The sequence below is a fragment of the Octopus bimaculoides genome, chromosome 22, assembly GCF_046866305.1.
Source record: "Octopus bimaculoides isolate indiv1 chromosome 22, ASM4686630v1, whole genome shotgun sequence".
In the NCBI taxonomy this organism is placed as follows: domain Eukaryota; kingdom Metazoa; phylum Mollusca; class Cephalopoda; order Octopoda; family Octopodidae; genus Octopus; species Octopus bimaculoides.
The window spans coordinates 39,523,594-39,549,650 of NC_142949.1; the positions used below are offsets into that span (position 1 = coordinate 39,523,594).

General features: G+C 36.5%; 2 protein-coding genes across 2 annotated transcripts; both read right to left on the reverse strand.

Annotated features, from left to right (window-relative positions):
- Window positions 1-841: 841 nt before the first annotated feature.
- On the reverse strand, window positions 842-18,845 carry LOC106878715 (SWI/SNF-related matrix-associated actin-dependent regulator of chromatin subfamily A containing DEAD/H box 1). The gene is made up of 22 exons (XM_014928019.3): window positions 18,539-18,845; window positions 17,872-18,184; window positions 13,444-13,648; window positions 12,902-13,149; window positions 12,608-12,783; window positions 12,040-12,121; window positions 11,586-11,644; window positions 11,226-11,411; window positions 10,712-10,947; window positions 10,094-10,184; window positions 9,647-9,746; window positions 9,116-9,251; window positions 8,343-8,478; window positions 7,603-7,740; window positions 7,144-7,242; window positions 6,687-6,923; window positions 5,691-5,792; window positions 5,163-5,258; window positions 3,718-3,839; window positions 2,770-2,952; window positions 2,171-2,286; window positions 842-1,480 (listed from the first exon to the last, which is right to left on the reverse strand). Exons 2-22 carry the CDS (start codon window positions 18,014-18,016, stop codon window positions 1,407-1,409), a joined length of 2,967 nt encoding a protein of 988 aa, XP_014783505.1. The 5' UTR covers window positions 18,017-18,184; window positions 18,539-18,845; the 3' UTR covers window positions 842-1,406.
- Window positions 18,846-22,161: 3,316 nt separating this feature from the next.
- LOC106878708 (ufm1-specific protease 2) lies at window positions 22,162-25,075 on the reverse strand. The gene has a single exon (XM_014928000.3). It carries the CDS (start codon window positions 25,033-25,035, stop codon window positions 23,143-23,145), a length of 1,893 nt encoding a protein of 630 aa, XP_014783486.1. The 5' UTR covers window positions 25,036-25,075; the 3' UTR covers window positions 22,162-23,142.
- Between the last annotated feature and the right edge of the window lie 982 nt (window positions 25,076-26,057).

Here is a 26,057-nt window from a genome sequence, read left to right on the forward strand (position 1 = left end):
GGTCCTCTTAATAAAAGCCCAATGTGTGAAGGGTGCTTCCTCTGTGACAGTTGCGCAACACTGGCATTAGCCACGACTACGATCTCCCTTGTCCTGATAGGTCTACACAAACAGGGTTTATTGTCAAAAGTTTGGCTCCCCTTCCACCGCCTCCATGAGGCCCAACACTTCTCACGGAGGCAGCGGCACTCCCATCAGCCATGTCTACGATCACATTTGGTTTGTCAGGTCTTCTCAAGCACAACATTTCACCAAAGGTCTCAGTCACTTGTCATCATGAGATTGAACATTTGAAGTTCGTGCTCCAACACCTCATCTCATGTCTTCCTCTTCCACAGGTTCTCTCCATTAGAGTACAGCATTTCTTTACACAGCTGTCCTCGTCCATACGCATCACATGACTGTACAAGCACAGTCATCTCTCTTGCACACCACATCTCATGCCTCTTGTACCCAACTTTTCTCTCAGGACTATATATATATATATATATATATATATATATATATATATACATATATATATACACACACACACACACACATAGGGAGTGTCAAAAGTCACACACCAAAACAGTTGACATTTTATTTATATTCCATCATCCTTGTTATTATTAATTTCATTCATCATGGACGAGTACTTGAGTATTCATCATTATTCGAATCAATTTTAGAAAAGTTGAAGCATGTCTTTGGCAATTCCAGAGTATACAGAACTTATTTTGTGTGTGACTTTTGCCCTGCCCCGTATAATTTACACACACACACACACACAGAGAAAATACAGTAAAACAAAGAGACAAAGGAGTTCTAAACAAAAGCAAAAAAAACAAAAACAAATAAATAAACAATATTAAACTAATCTAAGTGTAACTTTATTAGCAATTCATGTCACTATTTTTGCTGGTCCAATGTATATAATGTAACCATGTTTGTTTGTTTGTAGTTTTGGTATTTTTTTTTTTTTTTTTTTTTCATACAATCTGTTTCCACAATGATGGACACCACAGTGAAGAGCTGGACAGAGACAGACACAGACAGATATTGATTGATTGATTGAACAAAGGCAAATTGAACAGAAAACTGAACGTCTGTAAATATATGTGCATGTGTGTGTATGTATGTATGTAGATATGTTCATATTTTGTGTAGGTAGTGGAAACAAAGAGACAGTCAGACAGACAGACAGAGAGTTGGTGATAGCTTGGTACAATACCATACCACATGTAAATGAGAGGGAAAGAAGTGAAACATAAAAGAAATAACAAATGGACGCAGGCAGAGAAGGCAGGTGTATATGATGGCATGAGAAAATGATGAGGGTTTCCAATGGAAGGAAAAGGAAAAGAAATTTTAAAAAAAAAAAGATCTTGAAATGGTGATTCTTCAGAAGTTTTACATAAAAGTTTTCACTTCTTGGTGGCACTGGCCAGAACTTCTTTGAGAATGGATGCAACATCGACTTCTGGCTCGTCAGTATTACCTGAAAATGCAAAAGTATAGCAAAGATCCAGATTTAGACAAAAATAATGTGTTTAGAGAAAGTTTAGTAAATTTAGAAAAGAACTGTCAACAGAAAACCAATGTCTTCAGAGTATAAACTAAGATTTCTATGAAAAACTCAATTGACTTTTTTGAAAACTTCTTTGAAGTAAATTTTGTGTGTATATTCTAGTGGGCGTGTCTCGCTGGTAAAAGTGATACCTCGTGAGTGGATTTGGTAGACAGAAACTGAAAGAAGCCCGTCGTATGTATGTGTTTGTCCCCCAACATCGCTTGATAACCGATGCTGGTGTGTTTACGTCCCCGTAACTTAGTGGTTCGGCAAGAGACCGATAGAATAAGTACTAGGCTTACAAAGAATAAGTTCTGGGGCTGATTTCTTTGACTAAAGGCGGTGCTCCAGCATGGCCACAGTCAAATGATTGAAACAAGTAAAAGAAAAGAGAAAGAGAGATAAAAGGACAAGCACTGGTCTTTCCTTTCATGCAATTCTCTTCCGGGGCAAAATCTTTACAGGACTGGAGTTTCTGATGCAGGAAATTTTCAACAGGAAGTTCAAAGAAAACATTCAGCAGTTAATTTCAGTAAGCCTTCAGAGCAAGGGGAACACTTAGTAATTATAAGAGAATAATGAGGGGAAAAAGGAGAGAATACGAGAAAAGATACTCACAGTGCTGAACAGAGCTAGAGGTGACATCTTTCTCTAGACTCAGCTTCTTCTGAGCACACCGGAACATGGCTTCTTCAACAGTATTCTTACTCAGCAGTCGACATATTTTCACAGCCCTGAAACCAGACAAGAGAACATCACAAGATTTAGTGTTTTTTTTTAAAGAAAATTATTATGTCAACGTTCCTAAGATTATTCCTCCACTCAGCATCAATATGTCAGAAGCGCAGCTCAGTTCTGCCATGCTGCAGTCCCATGACCCTGACAGGGTGGGTGCTGTGCCTTGCCAAAGGGCAGCTCATGGCTATGCAGAGCCCATCCTTCTCTCCATGAGGTATTTCTCAAAATACTCACATACCCAACTCCCTCAGAAAAACAAAGCAATGGAGATTAGGGAACAGCATAAAAAAGCAGAACAATGTCACATGGAATCAGCAATCTTCTAGTCTACACAATGCCGAAAGTAGACAACTTGTACAAGCATAAAACAAATCAAAACAATGGCATAAGAATGCTAATAAGAGAGATGTCTGGTGAATATGTGGGTGAGAGGTGTATATATATATATATATATATGTATATACAGAGACAATGCTTACTTTGTTTGTCCCATCCTGTGGCATCTATCTTCAGCTTGCTTGTCGTTATATGGGTTAAAATCTATGTCATGAATAATAACAGCATTGGCAGAACTGAGGTTGATACCCAGGCCACCCGCTCGAGTTGATAACAAAAAGATGAAAATTTCAGGATTCTCGTTGAATTTATTAATCAATCCTTGTCTGAAAAGCAAAAAAATTTCAGTTTATTTAATCTCAATAATAATAATAATAATAACAAAAAATATATTTTCATATGATAAGAGTATAGTTAATGTTGTGTTGTATTTTTGGGTGTGATTCCTACAGTTTGGTATCCTTCATAACACCAACAGAGTGCATTGGGTACATTCTACCATGGCACCAACACTAAGGAGATTGTCATGTTCTCAACAAAACTAAAAGTTCTTCTAGATTTTAAACGCTTGGGGTTCTTTAGTGAATCGATATTAGACAATCAGAGAGAAAGGTAGAAAAAAAAAAGGTTACATTTGAAAGTGTAATCCTAGGTATACTTTTACATTGTAGGAGTCCTAACAACTGAAATATTTTTTATCATAGGGATCTCGATAAAGAGTGAACTTAAGCTAAAGAAACAATAACAAAAAAAGCAGTACAGATTAATAATAATAATAATAATAATAATCCTTTCTATTTTAGGCACAAGGCTTGGTTTTGCGGGGAAAGGGGTGACTCAAATTCAACCCCTGAGCACAAATGGTCCTTTATTTTACTAACCCTGAAAGGATGAAAGATAAAGCTGAACTCAGCAGAATTTGAACTCAGAACATAAAGATGGGCAAAACACTGCTAGGTATTTTGCCCAGTGTGCTAACGATTCTGCCACCTTGCCGCCTTAATAATAATAACAATAATCATGAGTGCTCCAGCATGGTCACATAGTGTAAAAAAAATTAGCAGAGAGCTTCCTTCTTTAGTTGCACTGACCTTTCTTGCACGGGAGTTTGTCCATCAAGTCTTAAATATTTCATATCTTCTTTTAATTTCAGATATTCCTCTAAAATGTCTAGTACCATTGTGAATTGACTAAAGATGAGTACACGGTCTCCCTACAAAACAAAATAAAAACTACGGACATCAGAAAGTCTGACAAAGACAGCAAAAAGAAAACGACTTTTCCATTACTTTCAAAACGTTTGTGTTTTCCCTTGAATGTGTGTGTGTATATATAATCATCATTTAATGTCTATTTTCCATGCTAGCATGAGTTGGATAGTTTGATTGAAGCTGGTAAGGCCAGGGCCCCACGCCAGGCTCCATAGTCCGTTTGGCATGGTTTCTAAGACTGGATGCCCTTGCTAACACCAACCACTCTATGAATTGTACATGGTGCTTTTAATGTGGCACCAGCATCGATTTTGCTGTGGTGGATGGGTCTTCTAAAGTACAGCAAGGTGCCATCCCCTTTGTGAGGCTCAGGGGCTTCATCACCACCCCTCTATATATATTTGACACACACACACATACATATATACAAGTGAGGGCATGGTTGTGTGGTTAAGAAGCTCGCTTCCCAACCACATGGTTTCAGGTTCAGTCCCATTGCATGGCACCTTGAGAGCCAACTTTGAAGATGTGCTGAGTATCCATCCGCTTTACACAAACCTTAAAAAATGAGTAGAAAACAGATATTTAACACACACACACAGATGCATTGTCAACTTCATTCAAAATTGCATCATCTAAATCTAACAGATGCAAAGAGAATAGATTTGATCCTCACAAATATGATGCAGTCGACACTTTTCTCTTTCGTACACCCGAGTGAATAGACACAGTGTGTCTATTCAATACTGAAAATGCTATCCGACACATAAACTGAACATACAGATGCAGCGTTTGCACTGCAGAGAAGTATCAGACTGCAATAGCAATCAATAATAACTGAAATGGGATAAATTCAATATAAGCCTTACAGAGTAGTCTCCCCGCTGGATCTCAGACTGCAATTGTAGAGTTGCCTCCCCTAAAAGCAAATCTTGCCCATCTTCATTTAACGTCCACATTTCAATGCTTAGGACTTGTTGAAAGAGGTTTACAACAGGAAGCCCTTCCTGCCACCAACCGTCACTTGTTTCCAAGGTAATATCTTTGCCATGGCTTGATATGTCTTTCACAGAAGAGTGGAAACAACCTCGCTTGTATGACAATAATACACATATACAACCATCAAGTATGGCAAGACAAGGCTACACACAAACACATATAGACACACTCACACACACACATATGTAAAATATTGTGCCATACAATGAGATGGGGAAAACAACAATAACCACACTCTCCATTCTCGAAATTGCAAAATTGAGAAAGTTGGGGAACCTACCAAATAAAAAAAAAATTTAAAAAGTCTTGAACAAAAAATTACTTACCACTTCCCGGAAATCTGGTAACAATTCATCCATCTTCCGAAATTTCCCAGAATCCAAAATCACAGAAGGGTTTAAAGCGAAATGTCCAAGATGTTTCTGTAAAATTTTTAAATGATTTCTTTATTCGTTACAGAGGAAAATGCAATTCATTTTGTAAAGAAATTGGAATGTACAAGACACAACAAGGACAAAAAGTAAGGAATTATGAAATAGAAATTGTAACAAATTGAAGCCTCAGATAATTTGTGTAAGTATGATGAGAAGGGCTGAGGTTCTAAGTTCGATTTCACCAATGTTATCCACCTTATGCAAATGTCATCTTGTATAGATTCAAGTTGAACATCTTTATTATAGCTTTGCATGACCACAACCTGCTGGAAATAGCAGCCAAATTTCCATCAAATCATACCTAGTCACCAGGCCTCAAAAATGGGATGGTCCCTGATGAAACAATTGGTTATATGTCTACTGAATTAGGGAGATTGAGCTGGGGTCGAGCAACAAGCACAAAAAGTGGGGACCACTTACCTTGTACAGAAGGCAGAGTTTGTGTAATTCAAAATCAGACATAACCTCCATGTCTTGATAAATAACAGAGGGTAAAGCATTCCTCTCTCGATGAGATGGTTCCTTCAAAACGAAACAGAAGATAAAAAAAAAAAAAAGTGATAAAAATCCTAAACAAAACTGAGAAAGTATTTCTATATGTAATAACACACATAGGCATATGGTGGGGTTAGGTAGTCCATTGTACAGTTCCTTTTCGATAAGTCTTAAATATTTTTACAAACTTCTCAGTGGCACTTCACATTCTGAGTTCAAATCATGCTCAGATCAATTTTTTTGTCTTTCAGAAAGAACCATTTTCTTTCTTTCTTTTACTAGTTTCCGTCATTCGATTGTAGCCATGTGGGGCACTGCCTTGAAGAATTTTTAGTCAAACGTATCAACCCCACTACATTTTTTTTAAAGGCTGATAATTAATCTATTGGTTTCTTTTGCCAAACCACTAAGTTGCGGGGACGTAAACACACCAGTGCCAGTTGTCAAGTTGTGGTAGGGGACAAATACAAACTCAAAGACACACACACACATGCATATATGACTGGTTTCTTTCAATTTCCATCTACTAAATCTACTCACAAGGCTTTGGTCAGCCAGAGGTTATAGTAGAAGACACTTGCCCAAGGTGCCATGCAGAGGGACTTAACCTAGGAAGAAAGTTTCTTAACTACACATCTACAGCTGCACCTGCTAATTTACAGGGACATAAACATAATAACACCAGTTGCCAAGTGGTGGTGGTGGAGACACACACACACAACAGGCTTCTTTCAGAAAGCTTTCGTCAGCCTGAGGCTATAGTTGAAAACACATGCCCAAGGTGCCATGCAGTGGGATTGAAACCAAAACTAAATGGTTGGAAAGTAAACTTGACCCCAGAGCCACACACCTGCACCTAATTAGTAAAATAAGTATTTAAAGGGGGGAAAAAAAAAAACAAAGAAAATTATTCGTACATACTTTGGCAATTGCTGTAGACATAGAACGTAGCAATGAATTGGTAAAGTGTCTTCTTTGCAACAACGGATGGTTTGCAAGCTTTCGCAGTTGCATCAGCATGCACTGCCGTGTGTTGCCGTCAGCATTGTCAACTTCCTTTGTAAATTGATTAATCATGTTTTCATACTGTTCCTGTTGGTCTGGAATCATCTGACAATATAAGACCTCTTCCACTTTTGGTGGCATTTGCTTCAAAACCTGGCAGCAAAGAATAATGATTAACAGTTATTCATAAAATCTATGATGACGTTAGAGATCCATATGTTTAACAATGATAATAAACCAACGAAAGAGCCTCTATTTGGTTATTCAACATGCTAGAAAGAACAACTAAATCTCTTTAAAAATTACATCCTAACATTTAACGAAGCCAAACTATAAAAAAAAAAAAACGAAAAGAGACAAAATATGGACTTACCTGAGATTTCAACCGCCGCAACATAAATGGACGCAATATCTTCTTGGCATGAGCAATACGCTCCATTTCATAATTACTTCGTTTATCATCTTGGGATTTCTGAAACAGGAATATTGCTCATTAAGACACCTGAAGAAGGCTGGAGCATATAACAGCCACATTGAAAATGAGGACACCAGTTTGACTAATATAAACCGTGTATGTAATTCTCTGGTGTTGTTGGTGCCACAGGTAAATATTCCCATTATATTCTGTAAAATGGTTGGTGTTAGTATTAGGAAGGGCACCTTGCCGTAACAACCAAGCCAAATGGCACAAATAGCAGTCTTTAGCAGCTTCCAATAAAAAACAAATGACTCAAACCATAGCAACCTGGCCAACCCATGCTAACATGGAAGTGAGCATTAGATAGTGATGATGATGACGGGTAATGTAGGCATATAAAAAAAATAGACTTACTGTAATTAAAGTAAATGTTCGTTTCAACTGCTCAGTTTTACCCACAAACATGTCAGGCATAACAAAACATAGCAAAGAGATCAGTTCTAACAGGTTGTTCTGGAGGGGAGTGCCAGTAAGCAGTAACCTTCTCTCAGCCTACAACACACAAAAAAAAAAAAAAATTTAAAAGAAACCCCATGAACAAAAACGAAATTTCAACAATGGGATGAAACAGTGAAATCAAAGAAAACAGGTTTGCAGAGATAAATGGTGAAGAGGGAAAGGTTATGAAGTGGAATAAATTATTTTAACGTGAGAAGAAGAAATTTAGCTTTTCAAGTAGAATCATGAAAGTAAAAAGCCATGCCAAACTCATTGGCCACAATTGTGTGTTCCAGACAAAGCTCTCAACAGAAACCCCTCTATTTGGGGATATCTTTGTGTGCAGGGGTGTGTATGTATGTATATCTGTGCATACACACACACACGGCTTTCCGGAAAGAACTTTGCTTCCCAATCACAGTTCTGAGTCCAGTTGCACTGTATGGCTCCTTGGGTAAGTGTCATAGACTATAGCCCCAGGCCAACCAAAGCCTTCTGAATAGGGCTGGTAGATGGAAAGCAAATAATCCAATTCACCCCATCCAGATTTATCAAAGATCATGGAAGATGAAATGCCCAACATTAAGAGATCTTATAAATTGTTCACATTACTAAAACTGATTCTTCACACACAATAATAAATAATATAAACAAACCTGAATTTTCATGAGATTTTGGTACCTAAGAGATGCCATATTCTTCAGCATATGCCCTTCGTCAAACACAGCATAATGGAACTGAGTTTTCTTAAAAAGAACTCTATCTTCGAGACAGCCAGTTGCCATATTGTAACTTTGAAAAGATTATGAAACATGAGACATTTAAAAAAAAAAAAGACAAGACATAGTTACAAAAAAAAAAAAAAAAAAAAGAAGCTTAAAAGATAAAATCTAAAACTTCAGATATTTCTCAAATCAGATCTCAAAACCACATCAGAGAAGAAATGACACCAATATACAACTGGTATTAGTTTTATTGTCGCTATCAGGATTTGAACCCAGAACATAAAGGGTCATAACTAAACAGTGCTGAACACTTAGTTTAGCACTGAGACCTGTGACAGCCCACACACAACATAAGAGTAAACGAGTCTTCCTTGATTGTGTGTAGGTCACGGTGGATGCACTTCCTATCAAACATGATTCTACATTAACGATCAAATAGATTTACTAAAAGACCACCAATGCCTATGGAACGTCTAAAGGACCCTGTCTAAGAATCTGTATCAGTGGTTTTTATACTGCTGAGTTACCATTTTCCAAGACAGGTTCCCTTTCATTATCAACTATTTTTTTAAGTATATATATATATATATATATATATATATATATATATATACACACACACACATATATCCTTCCTCATTCATAATTCAAACATTATTTTTTTGTTAGTGGAAAAGAAAGAAAGAAAGAGTTTGAACACTTACGTAGTGAGAACAACATTGACATTATGATCGTCATACTTGAGGTGATGCCTTGCATTTTGTCTGTCTTCTTGCGAACCATAATACATCAATACATTTATACTCGGGCACCATCGTTGAATCTCGTTCATCCAGTTATCTGCAACACGTCATTCAGTAAAATGAACCAATTACTCATAAAAGAAATTAAAACAAAATATTGGTTTCAAATTTTGGCACAAGGCCAGCAATTTCAGGGGAGGGGGGTAATTCGAATGCATCGACTCCAGTGCTCAGGTGGTACTAATTCTATCGCCCCCCCAAGATCAGAGTTAGCTTCTCATTCATATGACATCACAGAAGGTGCAGACAAAATATCAAATCTATACTTTTTATGGTAATGGTCTACAAAACAACCTTCACCATTAGATATAAAGAAGGCAATGGCACCATCATGACCACCGCCCATGACTGGAAACGACTGGACTAAAGAATAGAGTTCCCAAACAGGAGAGAAAAACATAAACACACACACAGATATATATATATACTCACCAATAGTGGATGAGGGTACAATGATTACATGAGGTCCTTCTTCACCTTGCTCTAATAAATAAGCTAGAAACGCTATAGCCTGGACTGTCTTTCCGAGACCCTAGAAACACAAGAAAAATGGTGAGTCTTAGTGATGGTCATTTCTGTCAATTCTGACATTTGAGTGTTTGAAGGAGATTTAAAAAAAAAGAAAACTTTTGAAAATAAAAGAAATAAAGAAACTGCAAATATTTGGTATGGATTTTGCTAAGAAGTCAGAATGGGGACACTGATGGTTTTGATTTTGCCTGGAATGGGGCAGATGTGTCTGTTGATTGTAGTGGTAGCGGTGACAGTGATGATGGTTATGAGGGTGGTGACAGCGGTGATAATGGAATTAAAAATAAAGAAAAAAGTCTGAATTATCAACAGTGATTCATTGAACCAGATGAAAATATAAAAACTTACCATTTCATCAGCTAGAATACCATTAACTTCCTGGGAATGTAATATCCGCAACCAATTCAAGCCAACCAGTTGGTAAGGTTTCAACTGGAAACTAAAAAGCAAAAGATACATAGTTCATTTATATATACATCATATATAGAACCCCTTGTTTGTGCATGTATGCAAGTTTTCTTCTACTTTTAATGATCTGAAGTTTTCCTGTAGGAAATGAATTAGTTTCTGATCAAGATACAAAGCTCCACTATTGGAATGTAAATAAAAACAATCACATTCTGAATTTGGGAAAAGTTTTGCATACTTTTACTGTTCCACTTCATCATCATCATCATCATCATCATCATCGTTTAACGTCTGCTTTCCATGCTAGCATGGGTTGGACGATTTGACTGAAGGCTGCACCGGACTCCAATCTGATTTGGCAGAGTTTCTACAGCTGAATGCCCTTCCTAACGCCAACCACTCAGAGAGTGTAGTGGGTGCTTTTACGTGTCTTGCTCAAGGACACAATACACTGCCAGGAATTGAACTCACAACCTTGCAATCATGAGCTGAATACCCTAACCATTTAGCCACACACCTTCACAACAGGTTATTAGTTTAAGTGTGAAATGCACTTACTTTTCATTGAGTATAAGAGGCTGTTGTGTAATGTGTAACTCTTTGACAGTCTTTGACTGGACGTCTTCACTCATTTCGGTAGCACTGACAAGATAATTGGCCAAGTCTCCCATTTCCTTGGAGATTTTCTCACATTTCTTCATCAAACGAATAACAACTTCACGCATGTGGATCACTTCCTTGCCCCCCACAACAAACCGGGATGTCAACGATTTGGTAGAATCCAGTTTCTCTATCTGAAACAGGAAGTAACAATAGAACATTTTTCTTTGTTTTTTTTTCTTAAAATTTTTGAGGCAAATTCAATTGCAATTTCTAGCTGGTCAACATAACATGTAGCAGATTCATTTGTTGGAATTCATTCTCATGTTTTATATAACTACACAACCAAAGCAATGGAGAAGGTCGACTGAAGGAACTCAGGAATAACATTATATATATATGTTATATATATATATATATATATACATATATATAGGAGGAGAGGGAAGAAAGAAGGAAAGAAAGAACTTACCAGACTGTCATAACTTTCGAAGGGGCGCAACTTTATAATGATTTCCGCTTTCTTCTCTGAACAGCCTGGAATTGCCATTAATTCTTCAATTTTGGCTTCATTAAAGAAAGATTGAATAATCTCTTGTTCAGATTGTTTCTCAACACAATAATCCTCAAAATCAAGATCTATGTCTCCACTGCTGCCCTAAAAAAACAAAAAACAAAAGCAGAATATGACACAGTCAGATTATCTGTCAATATAAATCACAGATCATCTGTTGATATAAAACAGATTATCTTTCGATATAAAACACATGGAACAGAAGAAGTGTTTAGAAAAAAAAAAATCTAGAAAATCAGTCAAAGAAAAATGTCTCACCTCTGATTCACTGTCTGGAATGTCTTCATCCATATCACTGTCTTTTTTCTTTGGATCATCTGGGGGAAAAAAATAAGTACATGAAAAGTACATATAAAAGACAGTTTGGAAAGAAGAAGAAGAAGATTATGGCTTTGGCGCCTCCAAACAATCATGAAGCTCTAACCAAACAGACAATGATACGGTTTGAATTCTCTGTTAGAAATGCTATTAAACAGATTGCCAGGCTCACTGCCTTATAACCATCTGCTTTTTTAGTTTTTTTAAGACACCCCACTCGCCATATAACCCAGACCCACCTTGCATTCTCTGTGTCAGCGACTGAGTATAATTTGAACATGATTCAGCTACTAATTCTAGCAGGCTGAGCAACTGCAAAGAGGCTCCTCCCTCGTTGGCCAGTCTGACACTGTGGAAAGGTGAGTCAATAAATAAGGAATGTCAGGAAGCTTACCTTTATCTTTGTCTCCGCATGCCAGCCAGACAATCGTTTTCTCCAAACACCATTTGTTCTCCCGCAGAAGATCTTTGAGTTCCTAAACAAAAAAGTTGAATGTCAAAATGATTCTGAGAGGCAAAAGTGACATCCACAGCACCACAAAGACAATACCGACTGCCACAAAATTGAAATCCAAGCTAACTAGATCTCTTTTTTTAAAAAAACTGAACCATTTTATACTCTAATGGTAAGCCTTTATATCACAATATTAGTCTCTCTAAGGAATTTTCCATTAGAAGATTACACCTTAAGTAAAATGATAACTGCAGAGCATTGCATATGAGGGTCAGCTGAAAAGTTCAGATGCTGACCAAGACACCCTCATGGAAGGTGACCAAATGAGGCTTACTTTTCAACAATCTCGCCTTGCAGTCCACACACTTCTTCCATCAATCAGTGTGGCTGAGCTTGACAGACAGTTAAGCATCTTTTACAAGATGTATTCCAGTGCTTTAGCAGTCAACAGAATTATTGTAGTTTCATAAAAGAAACATCATCATCATAATAACAAACATTCACTAACCTCTCTTGAGAAAGCTGTAAAGGCATCAGACAAGAAGTCTATTCTTTCTTCAATGGTCTGCATGTCTGGTTCTTGGGATTCTAAATCAGAAGATGAACTGTCGACGCTGGAAGGACGTTTCACCCTTTTTAATGGCTGCTGACCATTATCATTTGCCTTGCGGCGTTTTTTATTTTCTTAAGAAAAAGAAGAGAATTTTTATTATAGAACTCAGAAAAAAAAAAAAGCATGGTCGCAGCCCAATGACATGAAACAAGTAAAAGAGAACAATATTAGATAAGGGTTAGCACTTACTGATTGGGTCAGCAGCTATCATACTGTTGATAGCATCATCTAAATTCTTGCTATTGTTGAGCACTTCCCCAAGTTCATCACGGGTTTTGTGTGGATACAACAAAACGAGGGTGTTCAGCTCAGCGACCCTTGCCTTTTCTCGGTTAGATTCTGCTTTGGGAACTGTGGTATAATGTCCTTTGTCATCATCGTCGTCTGAATTGTCATCAGAGACTGGGCGTTTGAATCTTCTTTTCTTCACTGGTTTCCTGAGAAGAAAAAAAATCATTGAAAGAGAAGGGTTAAATGAAATACAGGAGTCCCATGTGTTATGGCCGTCACAGATTATGGAATTTTGCCCTTGCGTAAATTGTAAAGTATAACCATTAATTATTGTCGTTGTTTTTACATTTAGCCAAATATTTCAACAATTAAGGAGCTTGTCTTCACAACCCATTTGGAATTTAGATGTAACCCCATTTAGAGGGGAAAAAAACTGCTGCTCTAGACTGACACAGAAACAGGGTCTTTTGAGGAGTTCTTTTTATTAAATCATATCTTACTTGATCCTTTTCTTCTTCCGAACGTAGCCATTTGTTGTCTTCTTGCCAGACCAGTCCTGGTGTTCATCACTATCCCAGTCACTCTCCTTTTCTGAATCTTTCATGAAGTCAGACGAAGAATCAGCATCGTTGGTGGTTTTTTCGTTTTCATTACCTGTCTCATCAGAGACCGGGGACGGCTTGTCTGATTTAGAATTTTCTGTTTCTGTAATAAATCAGAAATTAAAATACGATGAAATAAAGAGAGAGAGAGAGAGAAAAAAAAAAAGATTTCCTCTTATTCAAAGTATTGAAGCAATCACAAAACAAAGTCATTACACAATACTCATTTTACCCCGTTTTAGGACACTTTTTGAAACTTGAAAATTATCAAATTGGACTAAATTAGTGTGGAGGAAAATTGACTTTGAATCTCATACAGAAAAGAAAATTGATTGTTAGACACCGAAAATTATCCTGATATTTTATTAGCCACCTCAATTACAATCGGATCAAAGTTGAGGGAAAATCTTTTGAAAAAAGAGCACCTGCCACCCGACCTCGGTTTCGAACTCTAACTATGCTGACCAATTTTTACTCCTGAAGACGATGCAACAGTACAAAATAATGATGCAAAACTTGTAATGATTTCAAACAGGTTGGGAGAAAATAACGAGAAATCGGAAGTCATTCATAATACACCCCACCTCCTTCATTTTTCTAGACATTGTGAAGAAACAAAGTCAGTGGGGGGGGGGGGGGGCACACCTGTATAGGTATACTAAAAAGAATTCAAGTATTATGCTTTAAACGGCCTTAATTATGAAAAGAAATTGAAGACATAGAAACCTTCAAAAGAATTAAATGAGTTTCAACGTTATGTTTTAGACAGTCTTCACAACAAAAGGAAATCAACAACAGAACGACGAAACTTCAAAACATTATTATGAAAATCTATAAATTTATATGCAACAAAACAGAAATTAGTACATTTATTATTATTATTATTATTTTAAAGGTGAAATTTCCATCCACGAGTATCCGCTAGTTATGCTTAAAAGTCGCTATTCATGGAATAGCAGGACAAAAAAACCGAAATCGCCTAAAATAGCTTTATCATCGGTCGAGTTGGTCCTGGTCGGGTAACAGAGCTATCTCTACATCAGTTCGGATTAATTAATTCAAAGACGGCAAATTTCCATGTGTAAAAAGATGGCTAACGAAGGGAAGTGGATGATAAAAGACAAGACTTCCTTCCACCTGCACTGCCTGTAACAACCTCCCACATGGAATCCCACTTTGCCTTTTTGTGTCATTTAGCGTGATGTTTGTTTAGCTCCTGATCAAGTCAGATCCAAGAGACCTATGATCGAAGGCGCTCCACTCGTAACCATCCCGTCTTGTTTTTTTTGATCGTTTTTGTATGTTTTCTTTCTTTAAGACGGTGAGATGCAATGTCAAGAAAATTTGGCTGTTATTTCTAGCAGAGAGAGAACCCAGAAAGGCTTGCTTCCTCATCTGTATCGATATTTTAATCGGCACTATTAATTTCATTTTAAAGAACATTATAATTAAAACACCAAAGCTAATTAAGAACCTGTTTGCAATTTTACATAATAGCAGCTAATTAATTATTTATTTACAAGAGACACGACAAAAAAAAGTGTTCCTTTTAATATTCGAGTGAGCAAACTCGTGTGTGCGTGCATTACGCATCTATATCTCGCCCACCTATAGATAGATAGAGAGACACAACATATACTATATTAAGTAATAAGAACAAAATATATTATTTACGAAGTCTCAGAACACTATAATACAATACAACCCAACTTCTTAACTAAACAGAGAAAGTAAGACGAAGCCGGGATATCTTCCAACTCAGACGAATGACTCAGTTTGAAAGATTATAAATTAAAAACGAACATTAATTCCATGATTTATCTTTAATGACAAATAATTCATTGAAATTCAAAGTCGTTACTTCCTTTTCTCTTTTGTTAACTGATCGTAGTTCTGCAAGTTGCAAATTATACAATTATAAAATATATAGACATTTAAAATAAAAAAAAAGTCGAGACAGAACACGAAAAAGAAAATAAAAGGATGTAATTGTCACAAGATTTATCAATAGTATGTATAAAATCAACGCCGGTGTATACAAAGATGTGTGTATATATGGATGAAGTATATATAACTATTTCGTAGTCGCATAAACGCGCACGGAGTGTGTAATACAATGACATTCGTTAAGTTTGGAACATTTAAACAGAACGGGAGGATATGATTGATTTATTGATGTTTGTTAAATAAGAGTAATATATGGATGAGGGGGGAACTTGCAAAGTCCCATCAGAAGAGGGCCTCACGAAACTTCATAAATAACCCGCTGGTGGTAAAGAGTGACGTTTATATATAAAAGAACAAGGTGTGAGATGTCCTTTTCATAGCAATCGAAAGCAGTTTACGATTGGGTTGGGGTGACGACACCAATGTGTTTGTCAAGCGACAACACCAAGTTGAGTTCTTGTTTGAAGTCCAAATGAATGACTAATAATACCGATATCGAACACGCATGACGGGTGTCGCGGACATTTGATTCTCACTGACCAACCAAGACCCTCCGAATCGAAATGAGGTTGAGTGACCATCATGCCTTCAAAGCTATCAAATGATTTGGCGAAGTGAATATTCGGTTTCTTTTTTTTTTTTTTTTTGTCAAACACAACAAAAATCGTCTAGCTAACTGTTCACAGGGATCTTTTATTAAATTCTCGCCATCAGAGCCAACACAGAAAGGACAAATAATGGATGAAAAAGAAACTTAAAATCCCTTCCTATCCCTCGAACCACCCAAATATTTACCTCTATTTTAGAATTGAATAAACCATTTCGGGGTGGTTATATATATATATTTTCTCTACACATATCACTGGAATTCGAAATGCTAGTGTTTTAAGTTTAATTCCAGTAAAAATTGCAATATTAAAAACTCAACTATAATAAAACGAAAAAGATCCAAATTACTACCTTTTACTTTCTCTCTACTTTTGACTCGTGGTTGAATTGTCATGTGAAAAATATTGCTACTTTAGATTCGATTCAAAATACAACCCCTAAAATCCAGGTATCCTACTCCCGAAACAAAATATCTTTCTTTAAACTGAAGTTTCCATAAGTTTTTAACTTGGAATTCATTTTAAACAAATATCAGAACTTCAAAGACTTCTTCACCTTAAGTGACTTACAATTGTTGTTACATATAAATTCTTACTAAGAAAAAGTTCTTAAAGAATTTTATAAAGCGAAGTTTATTTTTTATTACGGAATCAACGAAGACCCCCCCAAGCCTACTAACACAATGCATAAATCAAAAAGTATTTAGAAAGATATTAAAAGTGTCCATTATTCTCTTTAAAAGATGTTTTTCTTCTCTTTTATTTCTCAAGCTAACATTTATTACGTCCCGCCATTAATAAAAAAAATGTTAGGGAAAGAAATAGGATGTTAACTCCTCAGAAACACTGTCTTTTCTGGAAACCAAAGGAAAAAAAAAACAAGAGAAATCTCCAACATCATAAAGCTCATTATGTCACGTCTTTGAGTTAGCTTTTATGGTCTGATGACAGCGAACAAGACGAAACTTGGAAGTCACTATCAAACCTTTCCTTGTAAAAATTATGAACGAGTAGAATAAATGCTTCAGTTAATGTTAAATTGCTTTTATATATATATATATATATATATATATATGACTTCACATAAAAACAATCCACACACATATATAGAGAGACAATTCTTAGTTGATAGAATTAAACTAAACTTGAATACTACTGAAGGGGAGACCATCTAAGTCATTGTTTGATGCTAGAAAGAGCAGCCAGACTCTCTATTTCAAACTACCGCCAATCCAAACAAGAACACACGAGGGATCGACTAAATTATAGATATCTGAAAACAAACTGGGTGGTCACAGCGGAAACGCCTTTTGAACATAGATCGGCCAGTCTGATCAGAGATGACCTAAGTTTAACACAACAATGACCAGGACATAAAAATATAAACACACGTGACTAGTCAATTACATTTGTCCATTACAATTAGGTAATACATTTCACACTGGTGTCAAAAACTTAAGGACAACTTATAAATATATATATCTATATCTATCAAGATGCACTTCAATGCTATGCAGTGAATACTGAGGACTTTCTTTCCGTTTGTAAACATGAAGTTTCACACACATATATATTATACGTTTCGTTCATTCAGCTGCGCTCATGCTGCAGCACAGGATGCATGTGTATATATATATATATATATGTGTATATATATATATATATATATATATATATATATACGCACACATTTATATAGGCAATGTGTGCGTGAGAGGAAGGTACAGTTTACATATTTTCAATGTAGTTTAATCTATTAATATCTATTTACCTGAGCTCGATTGATCGTCTTCCGACTGACTTTTGGCATCGTCTTCTTCGTTAACATCAGATGTATTTCGTGAAAACTTCTCTTTGTCCGTCTTGGTGAATTGGTACTGCATCAAGGTCGACAATTTACCATTACGACTGGCCATTTCAAGATTTTTAAGATGTGTTTTTTTAGTGTGTGTGAGTGTTTTTTCTTTGATCGATCTTTAAAAAAAATCTTTTCTTTTTTTACGTATCCTTTCGCTCGATCACTCGTAGATTGTGGGATTTTTGATTTAAATTTTTTTTTCTTCTGTATTCTTCGTACAAATAAACTAGACGTAGAAAAAGAAAAAATGATGTAAGAGAAACAAAAAGAAATAAAAGCTTGACAAGGTAATGAATGGTCGAGGCGTGTTATTTATACTAAATATATAATAATGAACATATTAAAATACTCCCGACTTAAAAAAGAAATAAGAAGCGTCGTAAATATTTAAAATTCTATGAAAACAAAGGAATTCTTTGAAAAGACAAAGATGGATTAGAAAGGAGAAAGGAAACGAGTTTTGCTTTTGGAACGGATTTTAATCTTCGTTGATTGAATGGTTCGGTATTAAGTAACAACGCATTTAAAAATTGTAAATGTTTAATATTGAGATAAAGGGAAGAACTGAATGTAAACTCACCGAATTGATGGTATCCGGTAATATTTATGAAATGCTTCAATTTCGACAAGTGGCGGTGGTCGTTGACGGACAGCTGCAGTTAAAGAGAGACATAACACAACTGGCAGCTGGAGAGCGGTCTTCTTTGTTAATCAGGATTTTCCGTCCATTATTATGAATTCGATAGAAATCAAAAAAATATAAACTCTATGTGTAGATCAGAGAGAAAAAGTGGATGATTTCGTGTAAACGACTAAAGACGAAATGCCAAGCCGAGCAGAAACAGCTTCACATCCCGCCTTGCTCTCACCATTGGAACTCTCTAGGCAAGAGTACTGTTACCTTGCTTTGGACTGGTGCTTAATTAGATTAATTTTAATAGTTAAAAAAAATTATAATTAGTGATTGATAAGATAATTTACATCACTGTATATCGAGATTTTTTTCTTTGCTTTCTTTGCATTGAAAGAGACACATGGAAAATAAATAATAAAAGAAATTGAAAAGTGGTGTCATTTCTGGTCTTCCATGACAGGAGAGCGTAATTCTGATCTCGCAGATCTTAACAGTAGTGGTGATGATGATGATGATGGTGGTGGATCTTCGTCATTTGACAAAGAGGATTCAATTGTTCGATCAACTGAATTATCTGCTCCTGAATTTATGTGAAGGTGGCTGAGTATTCCGCACACACACACACGTTGTACCCTTAAAGTAATTCTCACCTTTTCCATTACACCTGACGGGCTTCTTTACAATTTCCGTCTTTCAAATTTCACTTGCAAGGTCGGCACGAGGTTATAGAAAATGACATTTACCGAAGATGCCCCGCAGTATGATCGGAACCGTAAAAATAATAAAAACAAATTATAATTTTTGTTTTCTACTATAAGCACAAGGCCTGAAATCTTGGGTGAAGAGGGGGGGAGAGTTGATTACATCGACCACGCCCCCAGTGCTAAACTGTTACTTGTTTTATCGATGAACGGTAAAGTCGATCTCGGTAGAATTTGAACTTAGAACCAACAGCCGGAAAAAATGTTGCAAAGCATTTTGTCCGGCTTATTTCAGGTTCTGACAACACAAACACGGAGATTATATGAAATTAAGGAAATTTCGCACAGATTTTCGTTTTATTCTTCTAATATAATTCCATTTACATCTAGGATACTTTAGAGGAATATCAATCGTCTCAGTACTTGACTGATATTATATGTTTATGGACAGGATTCGAATTCCGAACGAAAAGTTCCATAACTTAAATACCGGCAACCGGTCAGCCCAGTGCATTGACATCTTTGCCAATCCATCGCCTTATTCGTCTTCCACGACCAGGTTTCAATTTTCTCTTTAATTCAAATAGTTAAGAAAAAAAGTGAAACATTTGTAATAACCTGGCTACATAACCTTATGTAGATGTAAGATCTTTGCTTTTTATAATAGTTTCATTCCATCTCGTATGAAAAATAAACGAATGCCAACACTTAATCGGTATTTTATTTTTCGAACACAGAAGGATGCAAACTAAAGCCAACTTCGGTAGTATTTGAACTTTTCGGGTCGCAATTAAGTCCCGTTAACTCTTTTGCCTGATGCTCTAAAGACTCTACTCAATTTTTAAAATGAAAAATTAGGTAACTGCGTGGATAACACGATCAGTTTCCAACCACGTGGTTTAGGGTTCCATCCTCGATTAATAAATGTCTCTTACATACTTTAAAAAAAAAAAAAAAAGGCGGTGCTTAAAGAACGAAGTTCCTTATATTGAGTTAGTTACTGCTGCCGTCAGAAAGAAAGGGAAGCAGTGATTGGTTGGTCTGCTGGAAACCTGTAACTAAGGACGCTATTGTTTACATAGTGTGAAAGAAAATAAATCTTTTTTATATAGAGAGTTTTTTTTTCTTTAGTTTTGCTTCTTTTTTTTGTAGTTTTGGTAATTCATATCCTTGCAAATTAATTAAATAAGGATAACGACTCTAAGCATCATGGTTCCAATTGACTGCGAGAGATGAATTACTTCTGTTTTGATGTTTATGTCACTTGTTCACCCCATGATTCTCCCTGATCGAGCAATGATATATCTTCAAAACATTCTAGTCATAACCGTCTGTTTTTATATTTTGTTTATGTGCAACGAACCCGAAGGAGTGATATTAAAGAGAAATTGGGGGAGGGGAATATTTCTAGCAGATTAGGTAATCATGTACAATTGGTATGGGTAACATTTTCGAGAAGTGGACTGCGCTACTAAAATGTTATAGATAATTCTTTTGTTAGACGTGCCATGTAGGCAGTCCTGCCGGCCGTAGTTTGCCCATGACTGACATTCAGGGTTCCTTCTTGGAGCCACATCTATTGTTTTTATTTATTTATTTATTATCATTTTTTTTTTAATGCCGTTTTGGTTGTTTGACATCTATTTTCTGCATCTGAAAAGAAGAGAGTTGTTGGCAGCCGACGAGTGTGCAAAGATGGCTTGTATAAGCAATTTAGATTTTTCGTTGATGTAACTGTAATGTTTTAACGTATTCTCTCACAGCTCGATGCCCATTCAACAACAAATCATTTTACAGTGTCAACGTGCAATGAGTGCATTTTCATATCGTCATCCACAAGAAAGGTTATCGAACAGGACAGTTACTGCCCACCCTTAAACTATATCAAATGTGTTAACACAGCTTAACTATTGTTTATCATGCAGATGATGTTTTCCTGTCAAATTAACCTCAGTTAATCATTTTTTAATTTGCTAATTGTTCGCAATTAGTCATGTACACAAATACCTACACGAATAATTGTACATTTTTACTTCATAAATGTATCGTTGATACTTTGGCTTTTAAACTGAGGAGGTCCCATAATATAGAAGCATATCCAGAATTATCTACCATGCTTGCAGAAATGATTAAGATATTTGTCATTGCTGTTTTATTTCTTCATCGCATAAATGTTTAAAATTATCTCCTCTTCCCCTAGAGATCCACTAACAATTACCATTAGGCTTTTGTTTACTTTTTGCAAATAACGTGTTAATTTCAATTAATTTGGAATATTTTTACACACATCATTCAGTATATCACTCTCAACTAATTTTATCAAACCCCATGCCATATGAATCCTCTCCCTTAACTTCTTTAATTCTATTGTTCAACTTACTACAATAATCACATGAGTAAATGTATCAATGAGGGAACCTCTGTGTGGTTGTTAGACCTGCCGGAGATAACAGTCCATTCTTCCTCAAATCATATCTTACCATTCTTAAAGAGTGGAAGGACACATTAGATAATTAGTCCCATGTATTCTATCTCTGAATGCAATACAACAGTGACCATCTCAAGCTGGTCGTGGTTGTAATGACTTTGGTCATTAGTCTCCTTGATCTGGAGAAACGAGGGGTTTAGGAACAATAATATACAAATAGCGTAACAAGTATTTTCTCATGAAAACAGTGGAACAAAACCTATGAGAACAAGTTCCAATTGCTGGATGTTCTGTTTTTATTATTTTTGTCAGTAGTCCAACGCTTTTAATCCCAACATAGAGGGGGAAACTTCTACATCAAGGTTTTTCAACCTTTTATAGCTCAGTAATCCCTTTTTAGGAATGGCAACTTAAAAAAGAAAAGGAAAGAAACAAAGATATATAAAAACAAAATAGATTATTTTAATCAAAACTGGTTCATTTTGTACAATGGTTTATTATTCATATTTTGTTATACATATATCTAGCTTTGTGCTTTTTTTATTAGATATTTATGTGAATTAGTGCCCCTAATTTAAATTACTAAAGGCAAGGACTTATATAAATGTGATCATATTGTATCTTGGAGCACATCTGTCATGTTTCTGATCACTGATAACACAATACATATTTTAATCTCATCAAACATATTCTGGAAAATGTGTTTAACCCTTTAGCATTCAGCTTATTCTGTCACATGTGATGCTTATTTATTCACATTGTTTTGAATTAATCATGCATTATCTTGCAGCATTGAGATTTTGATGATGTAAATGGGTTGTGTATATTTAGAATGATATTGTAGGGTAGGTGTGACAGGCTGGATCTGAACCTAAAACAGGTAGGATATTTGGCTTGCTAAAGGGATAAAATATAATAAATCTAAGAAAATGATAACCCCTCTAAATACACAATTCCACCTATAGTGTTACCTTGACATTTACTGCTCCTTTGTGAGCTCACAATGCCCTTAACGGGGCAATGTCACCCACATTAAGAATCACTAGCCTACACGGTTGTTTAACTTGTTAAAGATAGCAAACAATTCTTCCTCAGAAGGTACCCAAGCATCTTAAAAAAATGGAAGAAGGCATTGGATAATGCGGTATTAGAGATATAAAAAGACAGGGTGGTCAAGTCTGGAGTCACTTTTATCATAGGCCTGCTGGATCAGGGTAGACCTAGGATTAAATAATAAAAACAAATAACAATAAAATATTATTTCTTACACTGGTGAATTTTTTTTTATAAATGATATTTGAGAACTAAAAAATATAGAGAATTTTATTTTATTTTGTCCAATAAACATTTTAGTAAAATCCAATAAAATGATTTTGTCGTTTTGTCGCTTCCAATAAAAAAAAAGGCAAAACTAAAGTTCATTAGATAACTTTTGGTCTTTGAGGCATACAAAGATTATAATGAGCATTCTTATCCCAAAAGTTTGGTCCTTTCCAACCACACCAGCCCTTGTTTAGAATGTACTGAAGGTCTTCTTCCCCTGTATAGTGGGGATCAAGAATAAGAAATTTCATATTTCCAGTCACTTCATTGTAATCCACTCCAATGATTGTGTGGGCAAGGACACCCCCACCTATCATAATTGGAGTTCCCACAGAATCAAAATGCATAGAAAGTTCTCTGCCATAATTTGACATTTCAGCGCCTGAAGAGACGTTCATGATTCGACTTTGGACTCCAATCAGATGTTCTAAACAGAAACTCACCTCCAGAGAACCTATCCACTGACGGCTACCAACAAACGGTGGCTGTTTATCACCTATGTCTACAAGAGCTTGCTGAATTTGGCGATGAGTCGGGACTGGAACAGAAGTATAGCCTTGAAGTCGAAACCAAGATATCAGAGTTTGTAGAGATCTATATGCACAACCCCATTTGTTGTCATCACAGTTATCTTGCATATAATGGTGATAGCTGTAGCGACCTTGTACAACGTGCTGGGTTGCACTTTTGGCTGCTGATAGCAAGCTAACATGGGGGTTAATTAAGTAACTGTTTCTTGGTGCAACATCTTCAGGAAAAATATAGGCGTTAGTCTTTCGGAAACATGGCTTAGTAAGAGGGAGACAAAAAAGTTGATGAAGACACTTCCTTTGATATTCCAGTGTATTTTCCTCGACATCTTCTGGATATGTGACAGAAACAATAAACGTCGACTGAGGTAGTTGGATGTGATATGTTTGAGGTATAGAAAAAGTCGAACCTTGTCTGTTTTCGGTAATGCAAAGTTCAGCAGCAAGAATCTGCCGACACACGGTAGTGGCGAGAATCGTAGCCACTTTGCTTATGGGACAATTCAGAGAAACATAAGCTATAGCATCGATCTTCAAAGGTACAGAAACTTGAAGAAATTCTTCCATTTCTTGATGGATGAGAGGAGCACAAGACGGTGTCCGTTTAGGATCCGTATTACAAAATGTCGATGTGTACATACTAACAGAAATCGAACGATTTAAACTGCCTGCATTTTTCTTTTTCGATTTGGGCATGGAAATAAAATTTTCTTCATCTGTTTCGATGTATTTAACGATATCTCTGCACATTTCGTTTGTTTCATAACTTTTCCAGTATTGCTGTTCAGCATTTTCCTCATCTTCGACTTCGTTGTTGGTCATCGAATCTGGTGACAGAAGCAATTTACTGTCGTTAATATGAAATACAGTCAAAGGTGAACCGACCACTTGACACAAGTGTTCCACTTCGGTTCGGATGATTTTAATTAATTTATCCGACTTGGGATCGTATTTAAAACTCAAAGGCAACTGGGTTTTGAGTCTAAACCGAACGTGTTCGTCTTTGAGGTTGCCTTCTTCGGCAACAGCTGTCCACTCGCTCTTCGTTCGCTTCACATCGCCGCCGGCCAGACACGTATACAAAAACATCGGAGAACTGTGCGGGTTAGTATCGTCATAATTTAACAGTAAAAAATACTTAACTTTCAAAAAATTCATCAAAACACTTATAACAGACGAGACAGGGTCGTTGCTGTCATCGTAATCGTTTCCAGTCGCCGATGAAGCGGTGGGAACAGCGGAAACACTGTACAAACCGAGTACGGTTAAGCCACCTGGCAGAAGTTGACACGTCTTCATGGCATCTTCTTGAACCCTTTCGCTCAATCTGGTACATTTCCAAACCTTTATAAAGTCTATACTGTCTTCTCCAATCAGCAATCCCAGACCGTTTTCTTCGTCCAGACGTCGGATTGTCTCCAAAACGTTTCTAGAGACGAAAATATCTTTCACGGCCGCCATTTTTATCAATGTCAATACGGAGTGCTCTCCCCTGACTGATGACGTCATCATTTTACGAAAATTATTTTCGTTCCTTAAAAAAATTGTTCTACTTTATTAAAAGATGAATTTCTAACTGGCTGCGCATTTTGGGAGGAAGTATAGAAAATTAAATGAACCTCAGTAGTTTGACTATTACTTTATTTTCCTAAGTGCTTAAGGGACGAACGCGTATTCCTAACGAATATCCTGTCCTATATAAGATCGGAGTGAACGGTCGTTATTAGTCCACGTCAACTGTGGAACCAGCGGTTCATCCAGTCTATAATGGTCAACTAGATTATAGCTTTCTAGTAGCCTTTTTGAGGCCAGGCTTCCCCTTCTATTATTGGCTGAGTCAACACTAACCACCTGTGCGTAGAGAATAGTGTTAAAGTCTCCTAGTACACCTAGAGATTTTAACGTTACTAAGAAGTTCTCCAGGTCCCGGGAAAAGCCAGCCTCTCTACTTTGTTTCGGTGCATAGACAGCTACCAACCTGAAGGATTGTTTACTTACCTATGTTAAATCCAAAACGACCAGCCTACTTTCTGAGTTCAGAAAGACTACACTTACCTGCACATCCAAGTTTTTCCTGAATAAGACCACCACACTCCCGTTCCCCCTGCCGGCTAGGAGAAATAAATTTCTCGTAGCCATTTCGAAGGGGCGAGAACACTTGTGGCCCACTCAGCTTAGACTCAGTTACAATACATACATCTATATCGAGTGATCTAAGGTCGTCAAGGAGACAAGTTTGTTTCCAGTTCAATTCTAGGCCACGTGAATTTATACCCCCTAACTGAATTTCCATAATAAAATAATACTTACATTTTTAGTTTGGGGAGGGGCTGCACGAATTGAGCTTTCTCCCCATCCTTTTCCTTCTGTGGTGTAGCCGCTGGACTAACCATAAAACTTTGGCCACCCATTTCTTTGCAAACATCACCAATGTCGTCTGGGTACCTGCTTTTTAATTCCGTGAATAAGTCCACCTCCGTTCT